This window comes from Heterocephalus glaber, unplaced genomic scaffold, assembly GCF_053883595.1.
Source record: "Heterocephalus glaber isolate CG9 unplaced genomic scaffold, H.glaber_assembly_v1.0 deba00001509, whole genome shotgun sequence".
NCBI lineage: Eukaryota > Metazoa > Chordata > Mammalia > Rodentia > Bathyergidae > Heterocephalus > Heterocephalus glaber.
In genome coordinates, this window is record NW_028258325.1 from 51246483 (window position 1) to 51263323 (window position 16841).

The 16841-nt window shown below is 32.1% G+C and overlaps 1 protein-coding gene across 30 annotated transcripts in view; it reads left to right on the forward strand.

Moving 5' to 3' along the window:
* Adgrl3 (adhesion G protein-coupled receptor L3) overlaps positions 1 to 16841 on the forward strand; it is an 878168-nt gene that overhangs the window by 285459 nt on the left and 575868 nt on the right. For 29 of the 30 annotated variants that reach the window (XM_087187879.1, XM_004849675.4, XM_021262304.2 and 26 more), the window contains exon 3: positions 9941 to 10173. In XM_087187879.1, coding sequence (XP_087044005.1) covers positions 10119 to 10173 — 55 coding nt within the window. In that variant the 5' untranslated portion in view covers positions 9941 to 10118. Of the gene's footprint in view, positions 1 to 8322; positions 8342 to 9940; positions 10174 to 16841 lie in introns of those variants that run through there. The other variant, XM_087187868.1, reaches the window with a different exon arrangement.

Below are 16841 nucleotides of genomic sequence, written 5' to 3' on the forward strand. Positions count from 1 at the left end.
TAAAGATTAAATATAAAAACAGAAATGCTGAACCAGCTGGAACAGAGGTTAGGTAGAACTGTTGGAGACATTGGGGTAGGAAAAGACTATGAACAAAACCTCAGTTGCCCGTGAACTGGCACAATCAACAACTGGGACCTCTTTTTACTAAAAAGCTTCTGCACAGCAAGAGAAACCACCAGCAGTGTGAATAGACAACCCACAATGTTGGAAAAATTTTCACCAGCGGTCCTTCAGACAAAGGTCTACTATCTTGAATCTATAAAAAAGTTAAAAAAAAAATCAGACCTCCCATATTTAAAGACCCAATCCAAAAATGGGCATCTGAAATGGACAGACATTTCTCACACAAAGAAGTAGACATGGCAAATAAACATATGAAAAGATGTTCAACATCACTGGTCATTCGAGAGATGCAAATGAAAACAACGCTGAGATTCCACCTCACTCCAGAAAGAATGGCTGCTATCGAGAAAGCATCCGACAACTAATGCTGGTGGGGCTGTGGGGAAAGAGGAACCCTGGTCCACTGCTGGTGGGAATGTAAACTGGTGCTACCACTGTGGACATCAGTATGGAGATACCTCAAAGAATTAGGACTGGAAGTCCCATTTGACCCAGCTATTCCCCTACTGAATATCTTCCCCAAAGAGTTAAAAGAATCATACCACAGTGATATATGTTCACCCATGTTCATAGCAGCACAATTTGTAATAGCCAAAACTTGGAAACAGCCTAAATGCCTATCAACTGGAGACTGGATCAAGAAAATGTGATTTCTTTTATAGAGTACTACTCAGCCATTAAAAATGAGAAATTAGAGACATTTATTGCTAAATGGATGCACATTGAGGCAATACTCTTAAGTGAAATAAATAGGACACACGTGTAAATACCGAATAGTTTCTCTAGTGTGAGAAACTGAAAGTGTACATAAGGACTAAAATGTATAATAGGTAATGTGAAATAGGAAGAAAAGGGGCAAAGGGGAAGTGGGAGGGGTAGGGAAAGAAGGGAATGGAATTAATATGAGAAAATGAAAAAACTCAAACAAAGTCTTTATAAGTAGGGAGGGATGGAGGGGTTGAAGGGAGGGCAGGGGAAGGGGGAAAAATAAAATAAATTAACTCAGTCATTATATATTATATTTCAAGAATTTAAAAGATTTATTTACTTTCATTATTATTTTCTTCCCTGTGAATAATGTACTTGGGAATTCAAGCAGCTATCTTAAATGCTAACTTTTGTAAAACCACCTATTTGTATTTTAGCACTCATAAATACTAATCATTAATTACTATAGAAAAATGTTGATGCACAGTTCAACCTGCATCATGGTAAATCTTACTGTATTAGTTATTGATTTCAAAATCATAAATATAGAGTCTACCATAAAAAGTTATACACACTCCAGGAAAAGAAAGTTATATAAAAATTTTAAAACTAAACTTATCGAGACATCATGAGATTTACACAAATTACCTTTGGCCTCTACAATTATAAGAGGTGATCTTTGTGTTGGCCATTAGCTTCCAGGCATTTATTAGTACAGTGACGTGCTACTTGGGTAAACTTGGCCAGTGAGATTGCAGTAAGAAGTACTTTCAATTTCTTCTTTAAGGGCTGGCATTGTGGTGGGTTTTCTGCTAGATAGGACATCCACTGGTATTACAAGGATAACACCATCTGTTGAAAAACATTATACTATTTTTCTTTTCCTCACATGTGTATGTAGTTTTTGGTGAATTCTTTATGTACTTAAATAGCCTCCTAGTCATGCTAAATTTACCACAGAAATATTGCATCATATGCCACAACCTTAGAAACTCTTTCCTGGCCATGACAGTCCCTGATTCCCTTTGGGTATTTTAGGCACTAATGCTCCATAATGGCCCACTAAGGAAGGTGGTTAAGTTGAGACCTATAGAGGTTCACCCTATGAAGGTGAGATAATTTCAAAACGTGTATTTTTACTCTGCCTGCTTGATACTGATACACTACAGGGTATAAAATACAGGAAAGCTGTATTGTGTTATTTTGTGAATCACAAGCAGTACTACATTGTTTGCATAATCTCAACAAACTATTTCGAACATAGTACACAAATACTCTTTTTAGTCAAACGGACGCTAAGGATTTATCTTTGGACTTTGCTACTTTTTGATTTCTGCCATTTTACTATAATATGTTTTAAAATTAAAACCCCTTTTGAAAAATGAGGTACTGAATTTTCTATAAAATGAGAATATGAAATGTTTGCATTGAAATTGTACAATATATTATGCTAGCTCATAGATATGCCTTTCCCTGCATTTTCCTTTGTTTAGCAAAGTCTTCAAAGGAAGTGCAAGTTGACGTACAATTTTTTTCTTGTCTGCTAGACGGAGTTGGAATACTATGGAATTGACATTATTTCTTCAATTCTTGTAACTTTTCCATTCTAATCTTTATTCAGTTATTACCTGCCACTGCTTTCGGAGAAATAGTGTGAAGTAATTAGATAGTTTCCGTTTCGATTCTCCTAGACTCATATTGTACCTTAATATAATTTTGATTATTTAATTTGGAAGTTCATTATATTCAGCAGTTGAAATAACCTTTTTCCAATCTTGACTGTAGTATCAGTTGCATTGATAATGATAGTATTTAGAATTGCACGGGAGAAAACATGATTATTTTGGCTTTAAATCAGACCCGAGAATTCAGTTACAGCACATTTTATCCCTGGTTATAATGTCACAGTTGTCAATCATGAACTGCTCAGGTAATTTCTTATAAAATTGTCAAAAATAAAATTTAACATGAGGCAGCACCAGTATATCCTAAGCATAAAAGCTCAGTAGATGGTGCAAGATCAATAAATTTTAGAAACATTTAAAGCAGACTTGACCTTTCATTTACAAATTTGGGTCTTAAAGTAACCAAGAGAGAGTCACAAATAATGCACCTTTGAAGATTTAATTTCTTGTTTTCAGTAACATTGAAAATAATCTCAGTTTTGTTTTTAGGAAAATTACATTGATAACAATTAAATACTCATGATTTTTTAAACATATTAATAGATTTTTGAATATTTAAAAAAAACTTTTTCTAGAAAGATATGTTTGCTTTTTTTCCTTGATTGTTTTTAACTTTTTCTGTAGTTAGTAGACATTTGCTTGCCTCTTGAATACCTCCAAGGTCCTTACTGTATGTTATTCTTTCCATGAAATCAGTAATTTTGTCCTTCACCCAGAAAAAAGGGAATAAAACGGCTCCTCGGTGTCACAGACATGTAGGATGCCAAGTGCAGATATTGAGGGCACCGTGTTTAGGACATGATTCTCACAAGCTGAAGTTTGTTTGAGTGTTTCCATGTGTAAACTATTTCCTCCCTCTTCATCTTATTCCATTCAACCTGTAAGTTGAACACTGATCACACTTCACTCAAAGCTTCTTAGCTTTACATAGTCCTACTGCTGAATCTTTAGAAATAGAAGTGATGGGTGACAGTAGGATTTGGTGATTCCTCGCATAAACATTTGGGATACTGTTTAGGTCCAAATATGCAAATGACTGTTTTTAGTTATGTAATCTTAGCAAGTAATTTAACCTCTCCATCCCTGTTTTCTCTCTTGCTTATTAGGAATTAAATACCCCTTTATGATGGTGGTGTTACAATAGTAACAATATTTTGTATAGTTAGCATCAGTTAACTAAGTTAGGCACGAGAAGCTTGAAGAACAATCCCTAAAATGGCAAGGAGGACTCAAATGTTAACTGCTGATATGAGGGTGACCCTTTGGCTTGTTTCTTTGTGGATTGTGAAATAGATGCACATGATTCTATTTCAAGTGACATTATTTGTTTTGAAGTAACTATCTGTTAGAGTCTGAATGTTTTAATTATAGCTTGCTTCCTCTTCCCCTAGAAATGTAAAAATAATCTTATTCTAAGTGACATATTGTAAAATAATTGATAAATTTTAGTATTCTGTTAACAGCTGTCTTCATTCAGATATATTTTAAGTAAAACTTTTGATGAATATTTAGGATTTTATGAGTAATTTTATTCATTTTATTTTAATTTTTTTGGTGCTATGGATTAAACCTTGGCCCTTGTTGCCTGTTTCAGGCTAAGCAGGCTTTGGATTGCTGAAGTACATGTCACTGCCCAGATTTTTCTTTTTTTTTTTAGTGTTTTCATTTTAATTAGGAAAAGATTTAAAAACTGTATGTGTGTAAAGAACACAAAATCCATTTGTTTAGTTTTAGTTATCTGATTGTCAAACAATTGAATTGTTACCCAAACGAGTTGAACTATCATAATCATACTTCCCTTAAATTTAAAACTCATTGATTTTATTTACAGTTGAACCAACACAATCAATGTAAGTATTTTGTTACTCAAAACCTATTTGAAATAAACTCTAATCAGATGGTTTGTGGAATCTCAGGAAAGTGCTCAAGGGCACTTTACAAAATGATCTTGTGGAAAACATCAGTCCTTTTCATGGATAAGATTTGCTGGCCTAACGACACAAATAGCAATGTTGATTACATTAACATTTTTTCCTCTATATTAATAGATATTTATTAGATTATAGCAGTATCTGAAAGAAGATTAAATGGGACTTCTATTCTAGAAAACTTTCATATTAGATTTACCTAGATAGGTAGGTGACTTATTTTCTAACCTAACATCAAATTATAATTATATAAAATACAATTATAAGCAGATACATATTTTAATGAAAAACAACAAAAATATTGTTAATGCTTCAGATGATGAGTTGATCATTTCTTTACTCAAAATATTTCAAGTAACCATAAAATTGAGATTAACTTTAAAGTTAATAGAATAGAAATAAAATTTAAATTATAATTAATATTACGTGAATCAGAATCTAACTTAATTGTGATTTGTCTGAAACTTATGGAGGAGATGGTAGGGAAAAAAGAGAGAATAAAAGAGACAACTGAAAGTTGTAATTGAAGTGTTGTTCTATTTCTAAATGTTCCTTTCAATATCCAGCTTTATTCTTCTGTGTCTTCTGTTCTCATCATTTCCTTTGCTCTTGTGATTTTTTTCTTCTGCCCTGAGAAAACATACAAGAGTGATACCTAAAATTTGTCTTGACTTACTTCAGATAATGTATATTTTAAATCACAGTGCTGGACTAGATTTCTGTGACCCCCACCATAGTAACTCTAGCAAATATTGTCACTGCCCTCCCTTATCTAAGGTGTTTTTCTTTTCTCCCATTTTTCCCAAGTGTACTATAACCAATTTAATACTCTAAAAGCATGGTATTTACAATGTAGCTTCTGACTCTACTCCTTTTTCCATCCAGGCACTAACAAAATCCCATGACATGTTCTTCTTTGGCATTTCCTACCAAATGTAATCTCATGTACCATTTTAACCCATTTGAATATAAATGCCATCATTAAGTGAAAATAAAACCTTTTTTCATTTATTTAAGTCTTAATTTTGCAAATAATATTTATAGAGCCTTCATACTTTACCCTTATGCCCCTTGGTAAAACAAGTATAAATTCAGATGTGAACATCAGAGCCTAAAAAATTTAAATAATCTGCATATGGTTATACTACTCACAACTCATATAGAGTGGAATTCAGCTTTGCTTCTTCTCATTCCAAAACTTATATTCTGTCTTTCATTCATGCTGCGTCTTGTGGCTTAGATTTTTTGATATCTCCTGTTCAATGACAATAGCCTATATATTTATAAAAGAAAATAAGAACTTTTGCAGAAATGAAAGACAATGAATATGACTCCATTTAGTTTACGGTCAAGGCAAATATATACTTCATAGGGAATATTTTGTTTTTTACTTGAATGTGTTACAAAATATACATCTACCCAGATAAGTAGTCTTTGCCCATGCATAAAAATACCATTCTATCTAAAAGTGTTGTTCAATGTGAAATAGGAAGAAAAGGTCCAAAGGTGAAGGGGAAGTGGGAGGGGTAGGGGAAAGGAAAGAAGGAAAAGGAATAAATATGAGAAAAGGAAAAAAATGGAAACAAAGCCTTTATAAATAAGGAGGGATGGAGGGGTTGAAGGGAGGGAGGGCAAGGGAATGGGGAAAAAATAAGCAAGATACATTATGTAAAGGTACAAATTCCCAATTATGAATGTCAGCATATTGTATACCTAACATGTACCAATAAATTTAATGAGTGAAAAAAAGTGTTACTAATTCTCTGGAATCAGTATTTGCTTTCAGATAACATAAAAGGTGCTAGGCACTGTTATGTACATTTAGAAAGAATGACAAAAATACCATATTATGAAAATGCAAATAATGCATTATTTTTTGGGTGGTATCATGTTAGGTTCTTCTAAATACTACTTGGTTTATTAATTTTATGATTCATTTAGTGCCCCAATTTCTGTTAGTAACTTGATTAACTCATGCTTCTTATTTTAAATCATTGATCAGGGTACATAAATTTAATTCAAGACACCAATATTTGAATGTTTAAGAGTAATGTAGAATATAGCTATATTGAAGACTGTATTTTTTGGAATATACTTTCCTTTCTTCTTAGAAAAGAACTTGCAGTGATTCATATGGTTTGATGTTATGTGTCATTAAATGTTACAAAATACATTATTTGAACCCAGTCAATTTAGTTTACTTTTCTTTGTATTGACTTCAATACTCTACCACTTCTATTGCAAAGGATCCTCTAATGATATTCTGTTATTCCTTTCTTACTATTGAGAAACCAGACTTGTTGTTCTGCGATGTGTGGTCTTTTACCAAGTCTGCCTTTACCATAACAACCCATAATCTGGAATGCATTTTGCCAAGAACTGTTTAGTGAAGTCCTACCCAGTTTCAAATTCTAGCACAATTCTACCTCTCTCCTTGCAATTCTTCTGGATTTTCAAAACTGTGTTATTGCCTCTGTTTTAGAAACACATTCTTTTTCTTTTTAAAATCTTTGATTTGGATTTATATTTTATCTCTTGCATATTCTAGTTTATCTCTTGCTCTTTTCCCCCTCCCTGTAGGTATTATTCTTTCTCCTCCTCCTTTTTGTTTCCTCTGCTTTCAGTGTAAGATTTATGCCTTGTATATTTTACATGCCCCCTTGACCAAAAGCAGGGCACACTTGGAAGAAATTGCTAAAGAAACATGTATGTGCAATGTGTTGAGTTAAACAATTTTTGAAAATATTAAACAAGATGATTGAGAATTTCTCTCTTAAGAATCTCCAAAAGGAAATTGAACATTTAAGAATATTATTTAAGAATATTCATTAGTAGAACATTAAAACCTTATTACTGCTAACTAATCTTAATGATTAAAAGTTTTACTAATAGTTAATGCAAGATTCTTTAAAATATTGAAACAAACAAAATATCCTTGAACCTTACTGTGATTGTTTTGGTTTTCAGAGTCAATTTTTTTCTTTTTTTTTTTTCTGACACTGGAGATCGAACTCGGGTCCTTGCTCTTGCGCAGCAGACGGTGAAACCACTGAGCTAAATCCCTGGGCCCTGAGTCAAATTTTTAAGAGAAACTGTTTAATTTTAAAAGCTAGTATGAGCGATAGTGGTGCCCAAACTGACAGTGCTTTACAATCTCATTGCATAGCCGCACACAGCCCCTAAAGTGAGGAATAATAAGTGTCATTCCTTTAATAAATCTTTTATTATCTTTTTATTATACATTAAGTTATAGAACATTTATCACATAGTAGCATTTCAGAGCAAGGCATGTTTTTATGTATTTTATGTAATTAAAACTTACAACTTTTAATTTATTGAATGTTCATATAACCATATAAATTAAGTAATGCTAATCTCATTATCCATACAGGAAAATGAAGGCACTAAGGGATTAAGTGACTGACCCAAGGTCAATAGAAGTAGAATCAATAGTTGACATTAAGCAGTTTGGTTCCAAAATCTATTGCTCTTAACCCCTGTGCTATAAGTTAGCAATATTAAAAAACATGATATATTTGTGTAATTTTGGTTTATGATAGAGGCATGTATTTCAGACAGATTGTGGTTTTTATTTTGACAAAATGTATCTTATTGTAGGTTGAATATGTCTTTTCCAAAATACTTGAAATCAGAAGTGTTTTGGATTTCAAGGTTTTCTTTTCTTTTCCTTTTTCTTTTTTTGGTACCAGGGATCAAACTCTGGACCTTGCAATTGTGAGGCAGGCATGGCACCACTGAACTAAATCCCCCGCCCAAGGATTTCTTTTAATTTGGAATATTTACATATACTTAATGAGATGTCTTGGGGATGGGACTCAAGTCTAGACACAGACTTGATTTATGTTTTCTATATGCCATACACAAAGTCTGAAGGTAGGTTTTATACAATATCTTGAGTGTGCCTGTGTTGTGACTATGACCCATCAAATTATGTAACATGCAAAATTCTTCACTTTTTTTGGTCAAATCAACACTAAAAATTTAAATTTAAATTTTCTTGATGGAGATGTTTAATCTATGGTACATTCTTCAGTGAACCAGATTTATTTTAACTATCACTTTCAAAAAATCAAGTTTTGTACTCAGGATCTGAAATTATTGATAATACGGTATCAGTCACTAGAACATAAAAAAATTTATAAAGATAACCTAATTTTACCTGGGCACCTGCTTTAAAAGTGGAGATGAGAAAGACAGTGTCTTCTAATTTGGATTAGTATTTTGGCTTCTTAATATGTGTCTGTGCAAACTTTAAGAACAGGCAAATATATTATATGAGTTTGGTTCAGTAAAATGACTCTCTTCCTGCTTAAGGTTTTTAATGTTTCACACATACTTAACACTGTTGCTCACATTGTTAAAACATTTACCATCTTATACAAGATTTTTCACTTCAAATTTCAACATCCTGGTGTTTAAGATGCATGGTTTATTCGGTAATTATCCCATATTACTAATACAGTGCTTTGTAAATCAATGAGGAATCAATAAACTTCTATTGAGTGAGATTATCCTGTTTGAGCTGCATTTCAATTCAGTCTATATCTATATACTTGTTAAAAAATACATTGTTTAATCTAATATAAAGAAAACACTTTTGTTTGTAATTGTATGTATTATTTAGGCAATAACATGCCTAGAATTTCAGTATTGAGGTTTTAGACCAGTGGTGGGGAAACTATGGGATGCAGGCAGCAGCAAGCTGTTTGTTATCACTGAAACCTCTGAAAGATTTGCCATTACTAATTTAGACAAACAAAAAATAACATTTTGGGCTAATATAGTTCAGTAGTAGAGTGCTTGCCTGCTATGCACAATGTCCTGCGTTTAATCACCAGCCCTGTCAAAAAATTAAAACTGTAAAAAGATTTAAAAGTAGCATCCTTTGTAAACAAAAGTCTATGATGACAGAAAAGTAATACATAGAAAAGCAGTGTAATTTCTGAATGAGTATCAGATGCTGAAATGGAAGTAAAAGATGCACATAACTTTCATTATCAAACTTATTTATAGTGATGTTAATGAATGAAAATTTACTATTCTGATGTTAGTAAAAATTATGTTTCTGGAAAATACTTGTACAAAGTAAGCCTCAAGTCTCCTTATACATATTTAGATAATACATTTGTATTAATTTTTTCAGTGCCAACATAGAATTATTTTTTTTTCGTTTCATACCGGGGATTGAACTCAGGACCTTGTGCTTGCAAGCAGGTGCGGTGCCACTGAACTAAATCCCTGGCCCGACAACATATAATTCTTTCATTCTGGTTTTAGTATAAACACTATGTATATATGAATAAGTAATGTCTTTCAGATTACTTGTCTTACATATAATTTTGTGCTCATGAAGATGAAGAAGGCAAGAGAAAAACACGTTTTAGTCAGGAAATAAAAGGATGCTTCAAAAATTAAGATGAGAATATATTCACTTAGTAACATCTCCTCCCCCATTTTTTATCTTTTTTGCAGATTACAGATTTGGGACATTGATGTTTCCGTTTTTGAGGACATTTTCTTTCTTGTTTTGAATCTTTTTATTGTTTTAATCATCTTTCTTGGAACACAGAAGAGAAACCAGAAATACACTTACTTTGTTTCACTTCTGGAACACTCATCCCTAAGAAACTCTGAAAACAACTGCACAGCCATGTGGCCATTACAGCTCCTAACCTTCATGTTGCTCTTAGCACCAGTAGTTCATGGTAAGTTCTTTCATTCAATTTGTGTTTAATGTTCTGCGTTGTCTCACTGTTCATACTAGACCCTTTCTCTGAAATCTTTGCTGTGAGGTTTCATAGTTTTTGGTTTTCATGCATTAATATGAGTAAGTATAACACCATTACGTTAAGCTGCAATAATTATTGCTTTTCAGTCAGATTTCTTAAAGTGCCTTTTCGTAAAGTTATTGAAATGTGTGTTTAACTGAAGGGTTTTCCTTGTTTTTTAAGAACCCTTCCATGAACCCTTCCATACTTTCTTCTTTGTTTATACCACTTATGGGAGTTTATCTCCATTATTAATTATTTCAATTATAGTGAATATTTGGCTACATATTTTTGTAATTACAAACCATTTTTAATGTAGTCAGCATGAACACTTAAAAAAAAATGAAAGTTTGCTTTCCTAGACCAAGTAATTTTTATGTGTTTGTTATTCACAATTTTTAATACACAAGCTGTAATGTCTTATTAGAGGGAAATTGTTTCTGCTATATACATTTCATTTAAAAAAATTCTCAAAAAGTTACAAACATATGCTTTTATTTTTTAGACAAAGGAAATTTTTACAGAAACATGCTAACATACTCACAATAGGTTTGTTCATTTAGACTTGTTTCACTTTCTTCACTTAGACTTCATTTTTTATAGCATAAATACAATAGTTTAGAAATTATGTACCCTTGTAACTTTTTTTTCGTACTGGGGATTGAACTCCGGACCTTGTGCTTCTGAGGCAGGCAGCCGAACCCCTGCACTAAATTCTGGCCCTCACCCTTGCAACTTTTTATAAAATACATAATCGCTGGGGATTTAGCTCAGGGGTTTGGCCACCTGCCTTGGAAGCGCAAGGTCCCTAGTTCAATCCCTGGTACCAAAAAAAATAAATAAAAATAAAATAAAATAAAGTACATAATCATTCAGTATGGAAGCATGACTTGTGTTTTGTACAACTTAATATAATATTCACTTAATTTCTATGAAAACTGGTAAATTTAAGGCTGTATGTGTCTTTATTTACAATTTAAAGTTTTCTGGTAATTATCATTGGCTTTGCAGGATGATGAAATGTTATGATAGAGGATGTTGATGGGGTTCATAGCAAAGGCAGAGACACACCTGCCTTTGCCACTGCTCATGAGGTTTCAGACTATTGTAATGCAGCAAGCAGCTGAAATAAATTCTTAGCCTCTTTAGTGCACTTGGGTTTTTAATTGACTAGAGAAAGCCGTTGTAGTTCCCCAGTGATGCAATTCCGAATTTGCCTATGTTCCTAAGTTTCAACATGAATTTCATTCTGCTGTCATTATAAAAACTGAAAAAAATAATTTCTCTGTCTTTTGGATTTCCCCTCTAAAGTTTCCCTAATTTAATATATTTAGCTCTAATAAGTCACTATAAGGTAAATATATTTTTAACCATTCAAATAAAATTCCATTTATTTATTCATCTTTTATGAATGATAAATTTTTCAAAAATTTCACAATGTTTTCTTAATTCATATGACTGATGCACACTTGCAGATTCCCACACATGGGCACAAATATCTATGTGTGATATGAGACAATAAAAAAATCACTTTAAACAAATGCTTTTCTACCTATCCCGATATTGTATGATGATTCAAGTTAGATTTTTTTATTAAAAAAGCAAAACAAGACATCCCTCATAATAATATTTTGAGGGTTAAAGAAATAATATACTTGAAAAGAATCTAGCTCTATGTATGACAAATGTTGTTTTAAAACATGTTAATTTCCTTTATCATTCTATGTGTCCATCCAGTTAATTTTTATCTTAATAAATTATAGAACAAGTAGTAGTAGGCCATGAGTATTGTTTCACTTGGTGTTGATACTGAGAAAAAAAATTATACATAAAATGTTCATGTTCAAATGGTCAATTAAAAATTACCCCTTTTAAAGGAAAGTCAGTTAAAATGAGCAGAAATAGACACTGTAAGAAAGAGTACCTAGTGGAGCTGAAATTTCTGGCCATCCAAGTCTGACAGCTCATTTGCCTTCAGGGGGCCCCAAACTTGTCTCATCCATAGACCATGGCTCTTGTTTTGGGAGCTTGGTCTGCGCTGAACCCATAAACACAGACAGAACATCTCCAGGTAACTCTGCGAAGTACTTAAAAACTTTAAAAACTCTAATATTATAATTGGACATATAGAAGATTAACATAGTATATAAAATGTTTTGATCTAAAAGCTTACAGTAATCCTTTCTGTTTTATTTGGACTGCTAAACATTATCTTGAGTTTTAAACCACCACAAAGTAAATAATACAGAAGTTTTCTATTCATAAACTTTGTTGCTATTACGTTCTATGATAATTTTAAACTTTACACCAGAAGAAAGGAAAGTTGGTTTTCTATTTTCTCTAGAGAGCTTTCTCTACACTTTGTGATACCGCTTTCAACTTTTGAATAAGTAACTTTATGCACAACCATTAAGAACTCAGCTTTTAATGAGTAGAGAAATACACCTTTGATCAAGTGTTGAAATACAACAGGATAGGAAGTTTTAGAGTCCTATCAATTGTGACTCAAAGAATTACTACATTACCTGAGCTCTGGAACAAAATTTCTATATCAGTTAATATGTGGCACAGCTATAGAACTTTTGCTTTTGGGTCATCCTCTAATGGCATCTCCTTTTGTACTCTCAAGATGTTGAGTTTTATTTGCCTTATGATCACTGAGATTTAACTTTTGTGAGAAATGAATTAAATATCTATGCTTTACTCTGAACAAATAACGATGATAACTACTGATTTTATGGCGAGAGTACTCAGATATATTGTTTCACTTAATCCTCACAAAAATTGCATATTATTATTATTTGTTGTTATTATTATCATTATCTTTTTACAGTTAAAAATATTGAGGTTCTCAGTGGGTAGTAATTTGACTTAGGTCACACAGCTACTAAGTGACACAGTGGGAATTTAAAATCAAGGACCTGGCTTCCTGAGCTCTGGTCTTAGTACTTTAGAGGTCCAAATCTGATTTTTCTCTACATAAAATCTCCTCTTACCTCTCCTGTTACTATGGTGCAGGTGAGACAGAAACACTGCTCGCCTCCCTCTTCTGTGTTCTTCAGACAGACTGAGAGGGTTTTGAAGTCTGGCAGACGGGAAATAAAATCCCAGCTGTGCCACCTACTAGTTCTGAAACCCTATTTCTTATCAGCAGAACATTGAGCCAGAAAACTGCCCCTAGTGCCAAGGACATGAAAGGACCTGTATTTCTTTCCTCAAACTGCATACAGTACCTCAAAAATTTGTGTGACTAGTTTACATCTGTAAAATGAAATTTCTTGTATTCATTTTAAGCAGTGAATAGGATATGCATATAACTTTTATTATACTTTGCATTTGATAAATCACCCCCCCTTTTATTTACCTTCTATTAGAGATGAACCTTTGGGCACTAGGTAAGAAAAATGTATAATCCTTTTTCTCAACGTAAGACTAAACAAATTTTACTTGAACTTCGGTATTCAAATTTTGCCAGAAATTGGTAAATGCTAGTATGCAAATAAAGCTGTTATCAATATAATTCATATCTAAACAAAAACATTACCAATATGGAGGGATGCTTAAATCACTTTTGTATAGTAGTACATATTTGTCAAGTGGTTGATATTTACATAATCTCTACATGGATCAAATTGAAAACTAACCTAAAGAATTAATTCCTGTAGTGTTCATGTTAGTTGAATAATCTCCACATTGCCCTAGAAAATATGGCTGATGTACTGAATAGGAAAACAAAAATAATCATATTTATATTATATACATATTTATACAATTTATATTATATACATAATTGTATACATATACAACTTTTTACATTAGGAAATGTCTTTGGTTCTATGTTTATCTGTTCATATTCTATGTCTCTGTGTACTTCTGTATTTTGTTTTCCATAATTGTGTCCCTTTTCAGCAGAGCCATAAAACCTATACTTATAATGCAATGAGAGCTGGCAAAAGTGAAGAGAAAGAGCTAAAGCAATGGCCAGTTCTTTGCTGTACTAATGCACTATTCTTTGAAATGAAAGCATTCTTTTTACCATCGTGATGTGGTTGGGAGCTAGGGAAAAGAATAGTGAAGAACAGTAACCAGCTGCAAATGTGAGTTCCTGGGGCTCATTCTCATGGTTTATCAAGGTTCTTTGTGGGATCTTGGGCTGGGAGATCTGTCCCTGGAGTGACTTTACCTAAAATCCCGATGTTTGGGAGTTTGAAAGGTGACTGTGATCCTCAGATATTTTAGCTATATCTCAGCTTAGATACACTTCACTTAAAAACCAAGTCACACCTTTGAAGGTGGAAAACACGATCATTGACACTCACTGTGAATAAAAGGGAACAATATTTTTATAGCACATTCACAGCAAAAAGATGAAAACAATTCTTCTAGAAGGAACTTATGCATACTTTCTCCTTCAACTCTGTCATTGTTAAAATTGCATCGATATTTATATATACATTTATGGGCTTTACAGGCAAATCTGCTTTTGTTATCATCAAGAAGTTGCTTAAATAGTTTTAGGTACAAAACACTTATAAATGCATATAGATGTAGTGTTTATTGGGTTTTGTATAGTTTCTATTTTGGTATTAATATTTATAATTGCCCCACTATTTAATGTGTCAGTGATTTAAAAAATACATATTTTTAAATTGCTAACAAGATAAGAAGCTGGAAAGCATTTTATTGCAGAGCATTTTATCATATAATTCTCCCTATGAAGACGTGTTTTATTAGCTGTGAAAAAGCCAGGTTGACTTCTAAGCTCTGCTTAACTTTGTTATTTTTAGAAATTAGTCATCCTTGAAATGTTTATGATCTTTGCTAGCCTAGGTAACTTGTAATATCGGCAGTACAGTAACTATTTTTATACTCAGATACATCATACAGAAAAATCTATGTCAAGGTACTGATATATGAGGTCACTACTAACACATCCAGCTCCATTCACATAAGCCAGTTTTTACATAATTTCAAAATACATTATAAACTCTGCACTGTCTAATATCACAGTGTAAATTACAGATATGATGGATGACAGCAGTGCCTTGTAAGAATTAGTTTAATAAACTTTCAGACATCCAATATGCAGGTTAGTAATTGGAAAGTGATTTTTGTTTGCCTTTTATCCTTGTAAATATGATCTATATTAATTTTGTTGTAGTGTACTCTATGAGAAATATGAGGGTAGAGTAGCATATTCTTATATTCAGGTTTTATTTATTATGACTATTTGAAAGATTGGAATATATCTCAACTTTCCTATTTCTTGGGTTGAGGTGGACTGAAGGCAGTGGGATAGTTGTACATTTAATGTTGATAGAAGTTTTAAAAGTTGAATGTATGTTGATAAAATCATTTTTTCCTTTGTTATTGTTTACCTTCATTCTCAATATGAGACTGGTGCTTTCTTGTTTGTAATTTTATATAATTGGCTATACTACATTTCTTTATTCTTTCATTCTAATTGGTGAATGATTCGTTAAAAAGCCAATCAAAAAATTGGCATGCAATAGGAAACAATGTCATTGGTTTGTCACGCAAACATGAAACAGTATGTATTATTATCTGTTTTAATTTGAGAGTTTAAAATAAAGCAATATAGAAAAGTGAGGTTAGTTTGTTCTACTTTTTTCAGATTTTTAATTGGTAAATTGAGAGTAAATTTTATGAATATTTATTTATTCCCTTAAACCATTTCCGTTGTATCTTATCATAGTAGCAGAAATAGTATTTTTTATGTTTTCAGAAAATTTTGTTCGTATCAGAGAACACCAATGAAATATGAAATATTTAGTCAAGTAAGCTAATGTAGTTAAAAATTGAAAGAGAAATATGTATTAGTTGCAATTTCAAAAGTAATAAATACAGCCTTTGTACAAAAATTGGCATTTGTAAATAAGCTTTCTGTGTTTGTCATCTACACATTTTATATTTTGGGTTAATTTAAATATTCAGAAGTCAAACTAGGAGATTACTGGTAAAGTACAAAAATACTGTCTTATACATGTCTCTGTTAGTGTAAACTATTGTCAAAATAATTCTCCTGATACAAATTTAAATCAGAAAGTAAAAACCTACTAAATCCATGACCTAATGATAATATTTTTTAGATATTTATTGTAGTCATCCACAAATCACATTTTTTATATTAAGTATGGTATTTATCTTTCATTTTAAATTAACATTATATCTTATACCATATTGAAGAATCTAGCTCTTTTACCTTAATATATAACACACTGAAGAAACATCCTTATTTGTAAATTTTGACATTGTTTTTGTACACATAGATAAAATTTGAGAAATTAAAAGAACTGCTTTTTTATTAGTTAATGGGTATCTTAAATGAATAGTAGTAAATGATAAAATTTTTTTGTTTGTTTGGTTTTTGGTTTTTTTTTTTCGTACTGGGGATCGAACTCGGGTCCTTGTGCTTGCGCAACAGGCGATGAAACTACTGAGCTAAATCCCCGGCCCTAACTTTGTTTTCTATCACTGTAATTTGTCTAAAATGATTCTATAGGTTTTGGCTGTTGTGCTAATGAACAAAACAAATTAGAATAAATATGCAATATTGAGATATTACTTGCTGTGTGGTATGATGA